Source organism: Leptodactylus fuscus, chromosome 1, assembly GCF_031893055.1.
Source record: "Leptodactylus fuscus isolate aLepFus1 chromosome 1, aLepFus1.hap2, whole genome shotgun sequence".
NCBI lineage: Eukaryota > Metazoa > Chordata > Amphibia > Anura > Leptodactylidae > Leptodactylus > Leptodactylus fuscus.
In genome coordinates, this window is record NC_134265.1 from 164,460,614 (window position 1) to 164,475,572 (window position 14,959).

General features: G+C 41.2%; 1 protein-coding gene across 2 annotated transcripts in view; it reads right to left on the minus strand.

Annotated features, from left to right (window-relative positions):
- Nucleotides 1-14,959, minus strand: part of TTC39B (tetratricopeptide repeat domain 39B) — a 107,883-nt gene that overhangs the window by 35,273 nt on the left and 57,651 nt on the right. For both annotated transcript variants that reach the window (XM_075279486.1, XM_075279492.1), the window contains 3 exons: nt 7,636-7,740; nt 5,449-5,580; nt 791-867 (listed from right to left, as the gene is read on the minus strand). In XM_075279486.1, the coding sequence (XP_075135587.1) occupies nt 791-867; nt 5,449-5,580; nt 7,636-7,740 (314 nt within the window). The remainder of the gene's footprint in view (nt 1-790; nt 868-5,448; nt 5,581-7,635; nt 7,741-14,959) is intronic.

Consider the following 14,959-nt stretch of genomic DNA (forward strand, 5'->3'; position numbering starts at 1 on the left):
TACAGCTAATGTTACCCAGGGGGACCTGTATACAAAACATCAGACCTGCCACGCCATCACAGCTAACACACCCCGAACCTCTGCATTTTGAAGAATAGCTTTGCTGAAATAGAGGCCAACCAGGCCTCTCTTATATACAACCCTAACCCACCTGGTTTGACATGGATACAGCAGGGGGTGCCTCATACCATCAGTGACGGGAAGCATCATGTGGATCCACAGCATACCAGGCAGCACCTGATTTTACCCATTCTAGAATCTACCCTGGGCAGAGTGAAGTATTGTTCTTTGTTATTGGCCCCCATCACATAATTTAGAGAGAACCTTTCACAACCTCTGTCAAGTCCAGCTCTTTGCATCATTTCATAGCTGGTGCTCCACATTTGGAATTTTTTCTCTAGCCTCACCATTGTTAAGAAATAACTGCAGTTTGTTTTGGTGTCTGATAGGCTATATAGACTCTGTATTGTCAGGTGATTGTTTCAGGCAGGAGCAAGCAGAAGATGAAATTCTGTGCTCTGACACTATCCACCTCTAATTGGGCTCCACAACACCCCTTTTCTGCTCCTGCCTGACACTACCCATTTGGCAGAGAGACTAAGTAGGATATTTGATAACAACAACAATTGCTTGGGAATGGTGGAGACAGAGAAAAATTCCAACTGTGCCGAAACAGTTTGAACTCAGAAAACCACTTCAAGTCACTTGTATTCAATAAGCAAGTTTACTGCTTGGATAAGAATGGTATAGTGAGTCACATATATCTTCCATCAATTTATGGCATCCTTACCTTCAGACAATTGTTCCCCTGACTGTTTGGATACTAGATTAGATAAAGACTCCACCACAGAATTTCTCTTTCTGAACCTTTAAATGGAAGAAAAAAAAACCCCTCAGAATTCCAATTACATTACATCAAAACTGGCCACAAATGCTGCAAGTATTTTTATTATTATTATTATTTTAAATAAACCAATTTTTTTTAAAAAAAAGTTTAGATCATGTTAACAAGATATCACCTATCCTAGCTGACAGACTGTTGGGACGCCAATATGGCGGCATTTAGAATATCAGAAACTGAGCACACAATATATTGACTCGTGGACTGAAAGGTGTCAATGGTATGGACAGCTACATGTTGTAATAGCACCTGATCATCCTGTTGATAATCTAGTTTCCCTTTCATGCGTACCTTTTAAAAGTCACACACTCCAAACCCTGTGGTGTTGGAGATTAGTATTATTGACATGAAGGAATAGTAATGGTAGGCACATGTCTTTGAAATGGTCATGCAAACCACCACATGGTCCATGTAAAGTGGAAGATCTTCAGTGTGTAAATGTAGGAAGAGTGGAAGAGACATGGAGAAAGATCAGAGACGTATAGTAGGAAGAAGGCTGGGGAGTTGAAATTTGAAAAACTCCTGTCTACTACATCCCATTGGGACTTCAATAGGGGACAGGATCAACATATGTGAAGGAGAGTACCCTCTGCAGAGCCACATCTCCAGCAAAGAGAGGAGGTACTTGGAACTATCTTATGTAACCTGGAGGGGATATGGTATCAGCAAGTCAGGCGTTTCCTGGTATTTATTAACTATAGAGCATTTGTGTGTCAATTCTAGAATTCTTCTGCTTTGGGAAGCAGAGAAGGTCAACCCTAAGTGATCTTCCCATTTGTGCAAAAAAGGCAGTGTATAACCATAAGCCAGAATTGTCAGCAATAGCTAGAACTCTGACAGAGCGTGTTAGTATGTGCCTGTCCCAGTGCAAACCTTTCCAAAGGGGGTCAGTGGTCTGTCAAACTCTTCTGGGGAGGCAAGGGAGGATAGGAAATGAGTAAGTTGTAGAGCCCTTTAGGGGCCCAGGGCAGCCACATCACGAGACCTGAAGAGATCTGCATAGGGAACCCAGGACTGTTCTGATCAGAAATCCTTTGCATGCAGCATACTTGCCTCCTATCAGGAGCGGAATGGGCCAGGACCCAATTGCAGAGCAAATTGAGGGTCAGCCAAGCTTTGGAAACATGGGTGATGAGGTAGGCGAAATGGATTCGCTCTCAAAGAAAGGTCTGGAGCCCAAATAAATCTAGTGAAGTCATGGGGATGGGATAGTGCTGTGAAGAACATCAAGGGAATTTGTATAGGTAGCAACTGAAACAAGTACAGGTGGCAGGGTAGAACATTACTTTTATACATAGCACAGCACCCAAATCAGATGCAAAAGCCTTTAGACCAGCAATGAAGATCTGATGGTGCAAAAGTGAGCATTTACAAGCAAAGATGTCCCAGTTCAGTTGTAATTCTCAGTCTAAGGTATTTGTTATCATTGGACACCCAGCGAAACAGGAAAGAGTCCAGTTAGGACGGAATTGATGGGTGTGTGTGTGTGTGTGTGTGTATGTGTGCATGTGCGTGTGTGTATGTGTGTATTAATTAATCTTGAACAACTTTGCAAAATTAACCATCCCTGCCTTCTTGAGTACTGTATACACAGCACTTAATGGGGTGATGTGCATATAGCTATAGGATGCAGATTAACTCCCAGCCCCGTAATCATGTGATCTTCTGGGCTTCAGGAACAACAGGAGCTGCTGGATCATAGAGTTACATGTAAAACGTGTTTTTGGCTGATTTTGCTGGGGTTTTTGTGTTTTTTATAGCCAAAGTCAGGAGTGGATTGAGCAGAAGGTAGAAATATAATAATTTCCTATATATTTCTCATTCCTTTCATTGTTGGCCTTTAGCTCAAAAACAAAACAAAAAAATCAGCAAAACCCGCTTCAGTCTTAAAATATATAAATATGTATATTACTAGACCAACACCATAGGTTCTAGCTCCACCTGGCAATACAAAACTGTGTGTCACTTACCTAAAAAATATCAAATTGGAGAGGGAACCACTGTAAAAATTAATTTAGTGGCAACCCCCCCCCCCCACCGCCCCCCCCCCCCCCCCTCCACACACGCAAAATCCTAGTGATGTGTTGGAGTGTTAATTTGTTTGTTTGTTTTTCATGATTCCATAATTTATTCCCTGTGCTTGTTCTAAAAATCTAACTGTTACTGGCTACCACAATTATTTTTCTTGATTTCTTTTAGTGTTTCTTAACCCCTTAAGGACACAGCCCAAATGTAGGTTAAGGACCAGGCCTATTTTTTCAAAATTGACATGTGTCACTTTAAATGGCAATAATTTTGAGACGCTTTAATTTACACAAGTGATTTTGGGATTATTTTCTCGTAACACATTATACTTCATGTTAGTGGTAAACACTAATCAATATTTTTGTATTTACTTATTAAAAAAAATAGGAAATTTGATGGAAATTTGGAAAAAATTGCAATTTTCAAAATGTGAAATTCTCTGATTTTCAGGCAGATAGTTATACCACCCAAATACAGTAATAAATATTATCTCCCATATCTCTGCTTTATATCGGCATCATCTTTTGATTGTATTTTAATTTATTTTGGACGTTATAAGGCTTACAAGTGTAACAGCGATTTTCCAGATTTACAAGAAATGTAACCATGTTTGTTTTTTTTGTTTTACACTTTTATTTAAAAAAAAAAAAAAAAAAACTTTTTTACATTGTTTTATTTGTGCTGCAAGCACACTAGAACCAGTGATCAGAGAGGATCTCTGGTTCTATACTAACTACAGACTGCAATACACGTGTATTGCAGTCTATAGAGGAGGCTAGCTATGCAGATGCATAGACTAGCTTCCCCTCGTCCTGGCATCCAAGGGGTTAACCCTCCCCCCATCGGAGCTCGCTCCGATGGGGGGAGGGATTAAGGAGCAGCGTGTAGCTTTAAATTACAGCTCACACAGACTCCTGCTGCCGGCAACATGATTTATAGCCCGGCCAAACCCCTAGGGTGCCATGATCACTATGGATCATGGCACCTTAAGGGTTAAACAGCGGGGGTTGGTGCAATCACCGTCCCTGCTGCTACATGGGGAAGCCTGGCTGTCAGATACAGCCGGCCTCCCGTGGAGATCGCACAGGCTCTGCTTCTGAACCCGTGCGATCTCTATCACGTACAGGTACGTGGGAATGAGGGAACTAACCACATTCCCTGACGTACAGGTACGTGATTTAGCGTTAAGGGGTTAAAGCCAGAAAGTTGCCATATTAAATGCCTTTAGTTTTTTCCATGACCGTGATTTTTTTTTCCTACAAATTAAACAACTCAAGGAACATCCTCAGGGACTGGTGATTCCATAATTTTTGCCAGGGGTTATAGAGAGTTATTATCTCAATGTATGACATATTTTTCTGTTGATGGAGATGTGTAAGGGCTTTACTTTTGTGTGATTAGTTGTAGTTTTTATTGCGATCCTCTAACTACTATGACACTGTTGACACAACTAGCAACCATCAGATATAGAACAAGCACATGTACATATACAGCAGGTGTACGTTAGCTCATAGATGTACATGTGCCTTTAGATTGTTTTATAAGAGGAGGCTGCAGAAAGATCTGTCAGAGAGCTTGCCTGAAAGTGCAGGATTTGCAATGTATTACAGTTGTAAAAGTCAAAAACAAGATTTTTTTTTTTAATTAAAAACTAAAACGTGCATCTTATTTTCTATACCAAGTTTAGGATATTTTCATGCGACAGAGTCCGCCTTCAGGAAAAACACTTCATGTGCAGGTTGTATTTCCCGGACTGACCTCTGCTGTGTGAACTGAACTCGCTGCATCATAGCCCATTTAGTCAGTTTTGTACTGGCCTGCACAACAAAGTTAACATTTCATGAAATGTAACTCCAGGCAATTTCGGAATTCCTGTAGGATTTACAAAATATGCAGGTGCATAGACATCTATGTCTACCACTGCAAGTATATAAGATTATTTACCCTCTAATAAAAGAACATTTTACAACCCGTAACCACATATTTTAGAAAGTTGTGCAGTTAAAACCAGTCTAAAACAGATGAGTCAATTACTGACGTGTGCATGAATATCACATGACTACTGAGGCCACTTATTGGCTGAGCGGTCACATGAATGATGGAAGTGACGTCATCACCTCGAGGGTGATGGGGACAAGAAGCCACAGGGATTCGACTAGTAACACTGGGAGAGAAAAGTGTTTAGAGGAGAACTAGATTTTCTTCCTTACTTTTAAAAGGTATATATGCTCCCCAGGAATAATAAAAAATGTTGAACAACACCCCCCCCCCTTAAAAACTAATGTAAAAATGTGCACAGATACAGAAGTAAAGTAGGACTGTTATTGATCAAATTTAACCTCTCAGATGTCATGTTAACACCTGCTTACTGCTATTCCCCATTTACACTTTGCTTTGCGGGGTGTCATCCTGGCTGTCTTCATTATGACCAAAAGAAGCAGAAACACAAGCTTCATACAATATGTCACATTTCTTAATTAGTGCAAAAAGCAGTAATACATATTGATAGTTAAAAGGTATACCTCTGACATGTCTGTAAAGCTTCTTTCATTGTACCAATTCCCATCTGTATGTCCTGAGGCTCAAACGTCATCGCTGCCTGCATAACCAAGATGGTGCTGTATCCAAGAGCATGATACATGCTGTCTTTAGCCCTGTGGAAGTAAGGCAGACCAGTCACATCTGTCTTAGTTTAATCTGTTACATGATTTAAAAAAGAATAAAGGCGCAATGCAGAGTCTAAGAAAAGATAGCCCCACACTGTTTTTTTTATTGGGAATACAAGAATACAGCTAAGGTGTTAGTCTATGGGTTTGGTTTTTTTTTTTTTTGTTTTTTTTTAAATTATGCACTTGCAATGAAAGTTCTAATATGGTTTCATATACCTAGGAAGGCTCAGCGTATAGTAGGTTGATCAATTTTCGCATTGCTTCTTGAATTTTAAGAACATTTTTTCATAGCATCTTTGCTACCACAGCTTCCTTCTGTTCATTCTCTAGCCCAGGGGTAGGGAACGTACGGCTCACCAGCTGTTGCAAAACTACAACTCCCAACATGCATACTGGCTCTGCTGTTCTGGGAACTCCCATGGAAGTGAATGGAGCATGATGGGAGTTGTAATTTCACAGCAGCTGGAGAGCCAAAGGTTCCCTAGCCCTGCTCTAGCCTCATGAGGGTGAACCTATGGCACGTGTGCCAGAGGGGGCAATCAGAGCCCTCTCTGTGGGCATGTGCAACATCACCGCAGCCAAGCTCCTGGATCGTTCGCTAACCGGGTATCCAGGGCAGCTGTCCCAGTTGCCCCCAGCGAGTGAGCGTGAGTGTGCTTCTTTCAGGTGTTGAAAACTATCATTGTAGACTGCAGCTTACACTGACAAAAGATTGTAACCTATGCCCTGACACAGGGGCTATAATGACAATCATCAGCACCTGCTCTGCGGTGGAAGGAGGCCACCCAACTGCTCTTTGTGGGAGTGCAGGTAAGTACAGGAGCATGTTCTGCTGTGTGGGGGCCACTGTGCAGCAAAATGTACTGTTTGAGGGCCCTTCACTATTTATATTGCACAGTATCTGTGTTATAGCAGACGTGATATTATTACAGGCTGTGATAACATTGCATGGTCACTATAAAATAGATCCTGTACAATGAAAATAGTGAACTTGAAATAGTTCAAACGTATCAAATGCAAACTTTTACCTTGTAAAAGTTTTGTAAAGGGGCGGATTTTGAAGCGAAATCCGCTGTCAAAATCCGCACCTTTGTTCATGTGTGAACTAGCCCTTAGAGGATTTTGAGTTGCAGTTTCTCGGTCTCTCAATGGTTTGCCATCACTACTCTAGCCTGTGTCCCCTCCCTCATACTGTCATAGCTGTCAGGCTAAATGCACACAACCAGGTGCAAAGCGTTCGTGTGAAGTCCATAAGGAAAAAAAAACAAAAAACTAAAAACTTTTGTATAGTTCTGTATATTAAAAAGATTAAGACTTCCTATTCTCTCAAAAAAAATAAATAAATAAATCTGGTCCTTAAAAACAAGGTCTTTATTTTTATTATGTCCAGATATGAAAAACCATGGAATTTGTGTGCGTTACTTTTCTCAATACAATATATTAATTAGCTCAGCTCTTCCTGCTCTACAACCGACAGCTTGCAGATTAGATGCAGTTGTAGGCTGACAGGTTCACTTAGGCCCCATTCACACGGGGCAAGAGAGGGCGGATATGGGAACGGAATCCTCCTCAAAATCTGTCCCCTCACAATAGAGGTCTATGTAGAACGCAGGCGGTCTTTTTTCCGCTAGCAGTTTGTTCCCGCTACTGGAAAAAAAGAAGTGAGCTGACCTTTCTTGAGGCAAATTCCACCTCAGGAAATCAATACAAGTGAATGGAAGGTGAAAAACAGTGATGCAGTTTGTGGTGCAGTTTTTAACAAAAACAGGTCCATTCACTGTGCCGGAGGGTAAAACCGCCTGGCGGTTACCAAAAACCGCAAAAAAAAAAAAAAATCGCTCCAAAAGCCGCTTCAATGTCAAAAAAACGCTTCCTAATTCCTGAAGCATTTTTTTCCAGACCAAATTCCGCCACACCCTATTCAAGTGTGAATTAGCCCTTAAGCAACATTACATATCTTGGAGTAATGAGTGGAAGGACATAAAGGCGTTAAAATAGTATTACACATTTATATATATTTTTTTTACATAAAACCCTTACCATGGGCGTAATAACTCCAGAGCTTCTGAAAATTTGTTATTCAAAAATAAGTTGAGAGCCAAAGTGCATTCCTCCAGGGCACTTCGGAGGTCCATCTTGGAGGCCCTACAAGAAAAGTTATGTAAAGTATTAATACATTTAAATATCTGGTATTGACCCTAGGTTACATTCACATCCATTCCACTCCATTACAAAGTGTGATGAAAGAAATTTACTTGTACGCATTAAAATTGGACTGTATTGTTTATACATGTACATCTATGATTCTGTCTTATTGTTATTTGCTTTTGTCACCTCTGACCCAAAGTCTGTGACTGGTGCCCTTGGAGTTGCAAACTTACAAGCATGCCAACAGTTGGCCGATACCAGAATACCAGAAACCAGTCAAGCATAATACAGGGAGATGCAACAGGAATATCTTCAAGACAAAAAAAAAAAGACAGTAAGAACTGAACTTTTCCAGGTAGGGATGAAAGTTTATTCTTCAGCTTTTTCAGGTGAGGCAGTTCATCCCCCACCACCTGAAAAGGGAGATGGAGGGTCCCCGGCAGAAGACATGTCTGAATGAGACACCAAAACTGGCTCACAATTACAAAAACTGTGGATTCTAGGAGAACTGTCATACGTTTGAAGCTAGCAACAAACTGAGTGCTGGCCATCTCAATTTTTTTCTCTCTTTTATATTCTGTTTTATTCGTTTGGTCACACTTTGTAATGTAAATAAATTATATACCGTATATACTCGAGTATAAGCCAACCTAATATAAGCCGACCCCCTAATTTTACCACAAAAAACTGGGAAAACTTATTTACTCGAGTATAAGCCTAGGGGGGAAATGCAGCAGCTACTGGAAAATTTCAAAAATTAAAATGGTCGTAGTTGGTCAACTAGAACTCGCGATAAGTTTTTACAGATTTGGACCCCATGGCTGGAGCGTTAGAGCCTGCCCCTCACTTGCCCTTTGGAATTGGGCAACTCTTTCAAATTCAGGGCCGCATTTGAAAGAGTGGTCGCGTCCTCTCCCTTCTCTCTCCAGGGGCATGGTGGCACCTGCCGCTTCCCCGCAGTGGAGGGCATCTCCACTGTAACTCTTCCATTACCACTGTAAGAGTTACAGTGGAGGTGCCGATTCTAATGGCGACCGCTCTGGAGCAGAGCGGCGCCATTATAGCTACAGACTGCAGCTACCGTAGTTACAGACCCGGCATACAGACACCGGAGCGGGTGCCAGGCCCGCAGAATCGACATGGCGATGCTGTTCATTTCAAACTAAAGAAGTACTTACGGTACTTCTGCTAGAAGGCCCTGGTACTTCTGCTATGAGCGTGGCGCTGCTGCGGCCCGGCACCAGCCCCCGTGTCTCTAACTATGGTATTACCGTAATGACTCGAATATGAGCCGAGGCGGACTTTTTCAGCACAAAAACTTTGCTGAAAAACTCGGCTTATACTCGAGTATATACGGTATATATGCACTGAACCCTTGGGTATTAAATAATGCTCTATGAACGCATTACCTTTTTAAAGTCTGTTTGCCTATACTGTCAGAGATGTGTACATCTGTGAGTGGGTTTCCTACTAAAACCATGAAAGTTGAAGCGGTGGCAGCGTACATCTTAGTGCATGGACTGTGTTGGGGTGTCATTTATGCTCAATTTGCAGCATAAGTTAAGTGTGGGTGCAAGATTGAATGAGAGGGGTTAATTACCCCTGACATAAGCACCCACATCACATACTAAGACTGTTTGTACTTTGACATCACTGGACAAAAGTAGGGTTTGCAGTACTTTTTTGTCAAAGAGAATCCAGATACCTAAAGTACAATACTGTGCAAGCGGCCATTTTTATGTGGCCTGTGGGCATGCCCAGCCTAGAAGTTACAAGCCACCTCTGGAAGAAGAGGATGAAGATGACACTGCTGACGAAGATGGAGGCGGCGCTGGAGAGAGTTCTCTCACAACATTGGGGACGCCCCCAGCGCTGTTTGAGCACTGGGGCCTGCCCCCAGTGCTGTGAGAGAGCTAATTTGCATACCGAGGTGACTGGCTGCGCGCAGAAGACGACGAAAGGTAGGAGAAGAATAGCCTTTCTTAAGGCTATTCCAACATGGTATCTAGAAAAAAAAAAATTATGTGAGGGATAGGATCCCTTTAAGTCTAGTCCACAGGAGGGTGTTTACAATGTTACATCCCTACTACAATTAAAGTTAAATTTAGGTAACAGGTTTGACTTCCTATCAAATTGGCCTCATTAGTACAGTATGGGGAAAGTTTACATAACTGTCTACAACAGCTCAGCTTTCTTTTAACCCCTTAGAGACACAGCCCAAAAGTGACTTAAGGACCAGGCCTCTTTTTTCAAATCTGACATGTGTCACTTTAAATGGCGATAACTTTGAGACGCTTTAACTTACACAAGTGATTCTGAGATTGTTTTTTCGTAACACATTGTACTTCATGTCAATAGTAAATTTTCGTCGATATGTTTTGTCTTTAATTATGAAAAAATAGGAAATTTGGTGAAAATTTTGAAAAAAATGCAGTTTTCAAACTTTGAAATTGCAAGCCTTTCAAATAGAAAGTCATACTACCCGAATTTTTTCATAAATATAATTAACCATGTCTCTGATTTATGTAGCAATCAAATTTTAAGCACCCTTTCATTTTTTTCAGATATTATAAGGCTTACAAGTCAAGCAGTAATTTTCCAAATTTTCAAGAAAATTTCCAAAACACATTTTTCAAGGGACCAGTTCAGTTCTGAAGGGAACTTGAAAGGCCTCTCTAATAAAACCCCCCAAAAGTCACCCCATTCTAAAAACTGCACTCCTGAAAGAATCTAAAACAGCAGTTAGAAAGTTTCTTAACCCTTTCAGCATTTCACAACAATTAAAACAAAATGGAGGTCAAATTTACATTTTTCAATTTCTGTCACTAATATATTCATTTAGCCCTAGAATTTACACATTTACTAAGGTTTAAAGGAGAAACTGCACCCCAAATTTTGTTACACAATTTCTCCCGAACACGACAATACCCCATATGTGCTGGTACCCTAATGTACGGGCACACGGTCGCTCTCAGAGCGGATGGAGCACTAATTGGATTTTGTAGGCCAGATTTTGCTAGAATATTTTTCAGGCGCCATGCCCCGATTGCAAAGCCCCCAAGGTGCCAAAACAGTGGAAAACCCCAAAATGTCACCCCATTTTGGAAACTAGACCCCTCAAGGAATTTATCAAGGGGTATAGTGAGCACTTGGACCCTACAGGTGTTTCACAGATTTTTTTACCATTGAGATGTGAAAATGAAAAATTACTTTTTTTTTATAATAAAATGTCACTGTAGCCCCAAATTTTTCATCTTCACAAAGGGTTAAAGGAGAAACTGCACCCCACATTTTGTTACACAATTTCTCCTGAACACGACAATACCCCGTATGTGCTGGTACCCTAATGTACGGGCACACGGTCGCTCTCAGAACGGATGGAGCGCTAATTGGATTTTGTAGGCCAGATTTTACTAGAATACTTTTCAGGCACCATGTCCCTTTTGCAGAGCCCCCAATGTGCCAAAACAGTGGAAACCCCCAAAATGTCACCCCATTTTGGAAACTATACCCCTCAAGGAATTTACCAAGGGGTTTAGTGAGCCCTTTGACCCTACAGGAGTGTAACAGAATTGGCCCAACAAAAGGAAAAGTGACATTTTTTGCTATAAAATGTAGCTTTAACCCCAAATTATGCATTTCCACAAGGGGTTAAAAAAGAAAATGCACCCCACAAATTGTCAAGCACTTTGCCCCAACTACAGAAATGCCCCACATGTGGATGTAAAGTGATGTATGGGCACACTGTAAAGTCCAGAGCTGAAGGATCGCTATTGGGATTTTGGAGGGCAAATTTAGCTGAAATCTGTTTCAGGCACCATGTTGCATTTGGAGAGCCCCTGAAGTGCTAGAACAGTGGAAACCCTCCCCCCTCCCCCCCAAAACGACCCCATTTTGAAAACTAGACCCCTCAAGGAATTTATCAAGGGGTTTAGTGAGCACTTGGACCCTACAGGTGTTTCACAGATTTTTTTTACCATTGAGATGTGAAAATGAAAAATTACTTTTTTTCCAATAAATCGTCCATTTAGCGCCATATTTTTAATTTTTGCAAGTAGTTAGAGAATTAAGAGCCCCCCACAGTTTGTTACACAATTTCCCCTGAACACGGCAATACCCCATATGGGATCATAATCTGCTGTATGGGTACATGTTGGGGCTCAGAATGGAAAGAGCGCTATTTGGATTTTGGAGGGCATATATTGCTGGAATAGTTTTGAGGTGCCATGTCGCATTTGCTGAGCCCCTAAAGTATCAATACAATAGAAACCCCTCAAAAGTGACCCCATTTTAGAAACTACACCCGTCAAGGAATGTATCAAGTGGTATTATGATTTTGAGACTAAAAATGCTTCCCAAAAATTGAAATTTTTAAAGAAATATGCCATTTTGGTATCCAATGCATTGCACCCACTTTGTGTTGTCAGAGACCTGCACTCCTAAAACTATTAAGTGGGCCTTCCCGAGGGGCAAAAAAATTATATATGTGGGTATAAACTGCTGCTTGGGCGCACAGCAGGGCTCAGAAGGGAAGGAGCACTGCGCTTTTTAGCTTTTGGGGTACAGATTTAGAGGGACTTCCTGGGCGCCATGTTGTTTTTGCAGAGCCCTGGAGGTGCCAGTAAACTGGAATTCCCCAAGAAGTGACCCCATTTTGTAGGGGAAATTTTAGAGTCTCTGCAAAAGTGCCATGGCATCCAAAAACCAAACCGTCTAAGTCTGTGCTCCAAAAACCAAATAACCTTCTTCCCTTCTGTGTCTGGCTGGGCCCTAATATCAGTTTATACCCACATATGACATTACGTACGTTATCCGGGGTACACCAGTGTCATATATGTGCCCTAATATCAGTTTATACTCACATATGACATTACCCCGGTTACACCAGTGTCATACATGTGGCATAAACTGCAGTTTGGGCACACAGCAGGGGGCAGAAGGGAAGGAGCGCGATGCAGCTTTTGGAGTACAGATTCAGATGTTTGGTATCTGGACGCCATGTCATGTTTGTAGAGCCTGTAAGGTACCAGAAAGTGGATTCCCCAAAGGAGTGACCGCAGTTTGAAAACTGCACCCCTAAAAGAATTTATCAGGGGGTGTAGTGTAGTATTAGTATCCCGGACGTGACTGCACAGCGGATGGCGAAGAGGGAATATATAAGCGGTGCGGAGGACATTGCAGACACTAAATTCCCTACTGTACCCCCAGTAGCTCCTATGATTGGGGGAGTCACACTGGGGTCACTTTGGGGGTCACTTCTGGTATATTTTCCCTCATAAGCTGTAAATATAGGGTGTCCCCTGATATTCGCTTGCACAGCTTATACATTCCCTGCCTGCCGCACCCAGTTGTGTTCTAATGATTTTGCGATTTTGCGTGATTTTGTCTTCACATTGGTAGAGGCTATATTTTCTTTATTTTTCTGCTGACGTGGCCATATAAGGGCTTGTTGTTTGCGGGATGCGATGTATTTTGTAATGACACCATCTTGGGGTGCCTAAAACTTACTGATTACATTTTATTAACTCTTTTTTTGCTGGATTTAAAAGAGAAAAAATCAATTCTGGTATTGAGTTTTACCTTTTACATTTTTCGCCATGCAGCGTACAGTATAAGTAACATGTGACCTTTATTCTGCGGGTTGGTACGGTTACGGCGATACCTCATTTATGTTATTTTTTTATGCGATACTAAGTCTGCAGAACAAAAACACATTTGGGGACATAAATCAGTAATTTTTGCATCGCCATCTTCTGAGAGGCGTAACATTTTTATTTTTCGCTTGACAGTGTTGGTTGAGGGCTTATTTTTTGCGGGACAACCTGTGCATTTTATTGGTACTATTTTGGGGTGCATATGACTTTTTGATCACTTTTTATAGCACATTTTGTAAGGTGAGATGGCGAAAAATCACTACTTCCGGCGGGTTTTTTCCGTTATTTTTTACCGCCGTTCACTGTGTGTTAAATATTATATATTTACAATATTCTCTAGCAGACATGGGGTTAACACTCTACTGACATCATAGTCTTATATTTTGGGTGCATGGGTGCGGTTAGAGTAGACCATTTTAGAAATCTCCTTACATAGCTACAAGATGGAAGGTAACACCCACTCTCATGAATATAAATGAGTAAGAAATACACATGTCTGGGTCTGTCTTTGGGAAGACCAGGGGAAGACCAGGAGGTCTGTCTTTGGGAACACCAGGGTGGGTGGTCCAGGCAGATGGACATCCATGGACGTCGTAACCAGCCCAAGTCCACCAACCAGATGACAAGCATGAACCAAGCTGTAACTACAAGATATCCAGATGATTTAACTTCTCTGAAGATGTAAGCTATTGACAATTGACTGATATTTGTGTTATTTTGGACATTTTCCCTGTTCCTGTGTTTTCCTTCAAGATATTAATAAACCTCTACACTGATTTATAACAAGCTGACTTCTTCCTATCGTGGATAAGGCCAGGTACGGATATTTAACAGTGGACACAAGTCTCACCGGCAAATACAAGATATTTAACAGTGGCGAGCCAAGCACGGTCGTTTTTTTCCTATTTTTCTTGTTCCGTTCACTTGCAATTAAGGGGGAAGAGAGGAGTATTTTGCAAGTTGTATGAATTGCAAGATTCAGGAAGACTTCGAAAAAGAACTTATATTGGTGAGATACAGATGACTGTTGTACGTGTGTTATATGATACGGAAGCCTGTGTGAGGAAAGCCTGTGAGGAAACACAGAAGGACCACAAGTGCCAGACGTACTGAGACGTTCTGATGACAGGGACCAACTGTTCCAAGGACAAGCTAAAGGTGAAGCTTTCTACAGTGGTGAGTAAAGATTTTACTTTTAAAGTATGGAAAAATTTGAGTCATTGTCTGAAAAATGTAACGTTGAGTTTAAAATTGTGGCTAGTGACAATTTAGCGAGTATATGGCAAGATTTGTATACACAATGTGAGCAGGCAAATTCTAAGATTGAAAATAGAATTTGTTCTACAAAAGAGAAGCAGGTATTTAGGAATATAGCTTCTTTGGTAAAGATTTTTAATGACATGGTAACAGAAAAGAAATTAAGTAATAGTATGCATAAATCTGTTCAGACAGATGAGAAATCTCAATATGTTGATAAAGAGCACCATGTGGCAGTAATGGCCATAGATGGTGAGGAACAAATGATACAAGAAACTAAATTGAAATTAAAATCTCAGGAATAT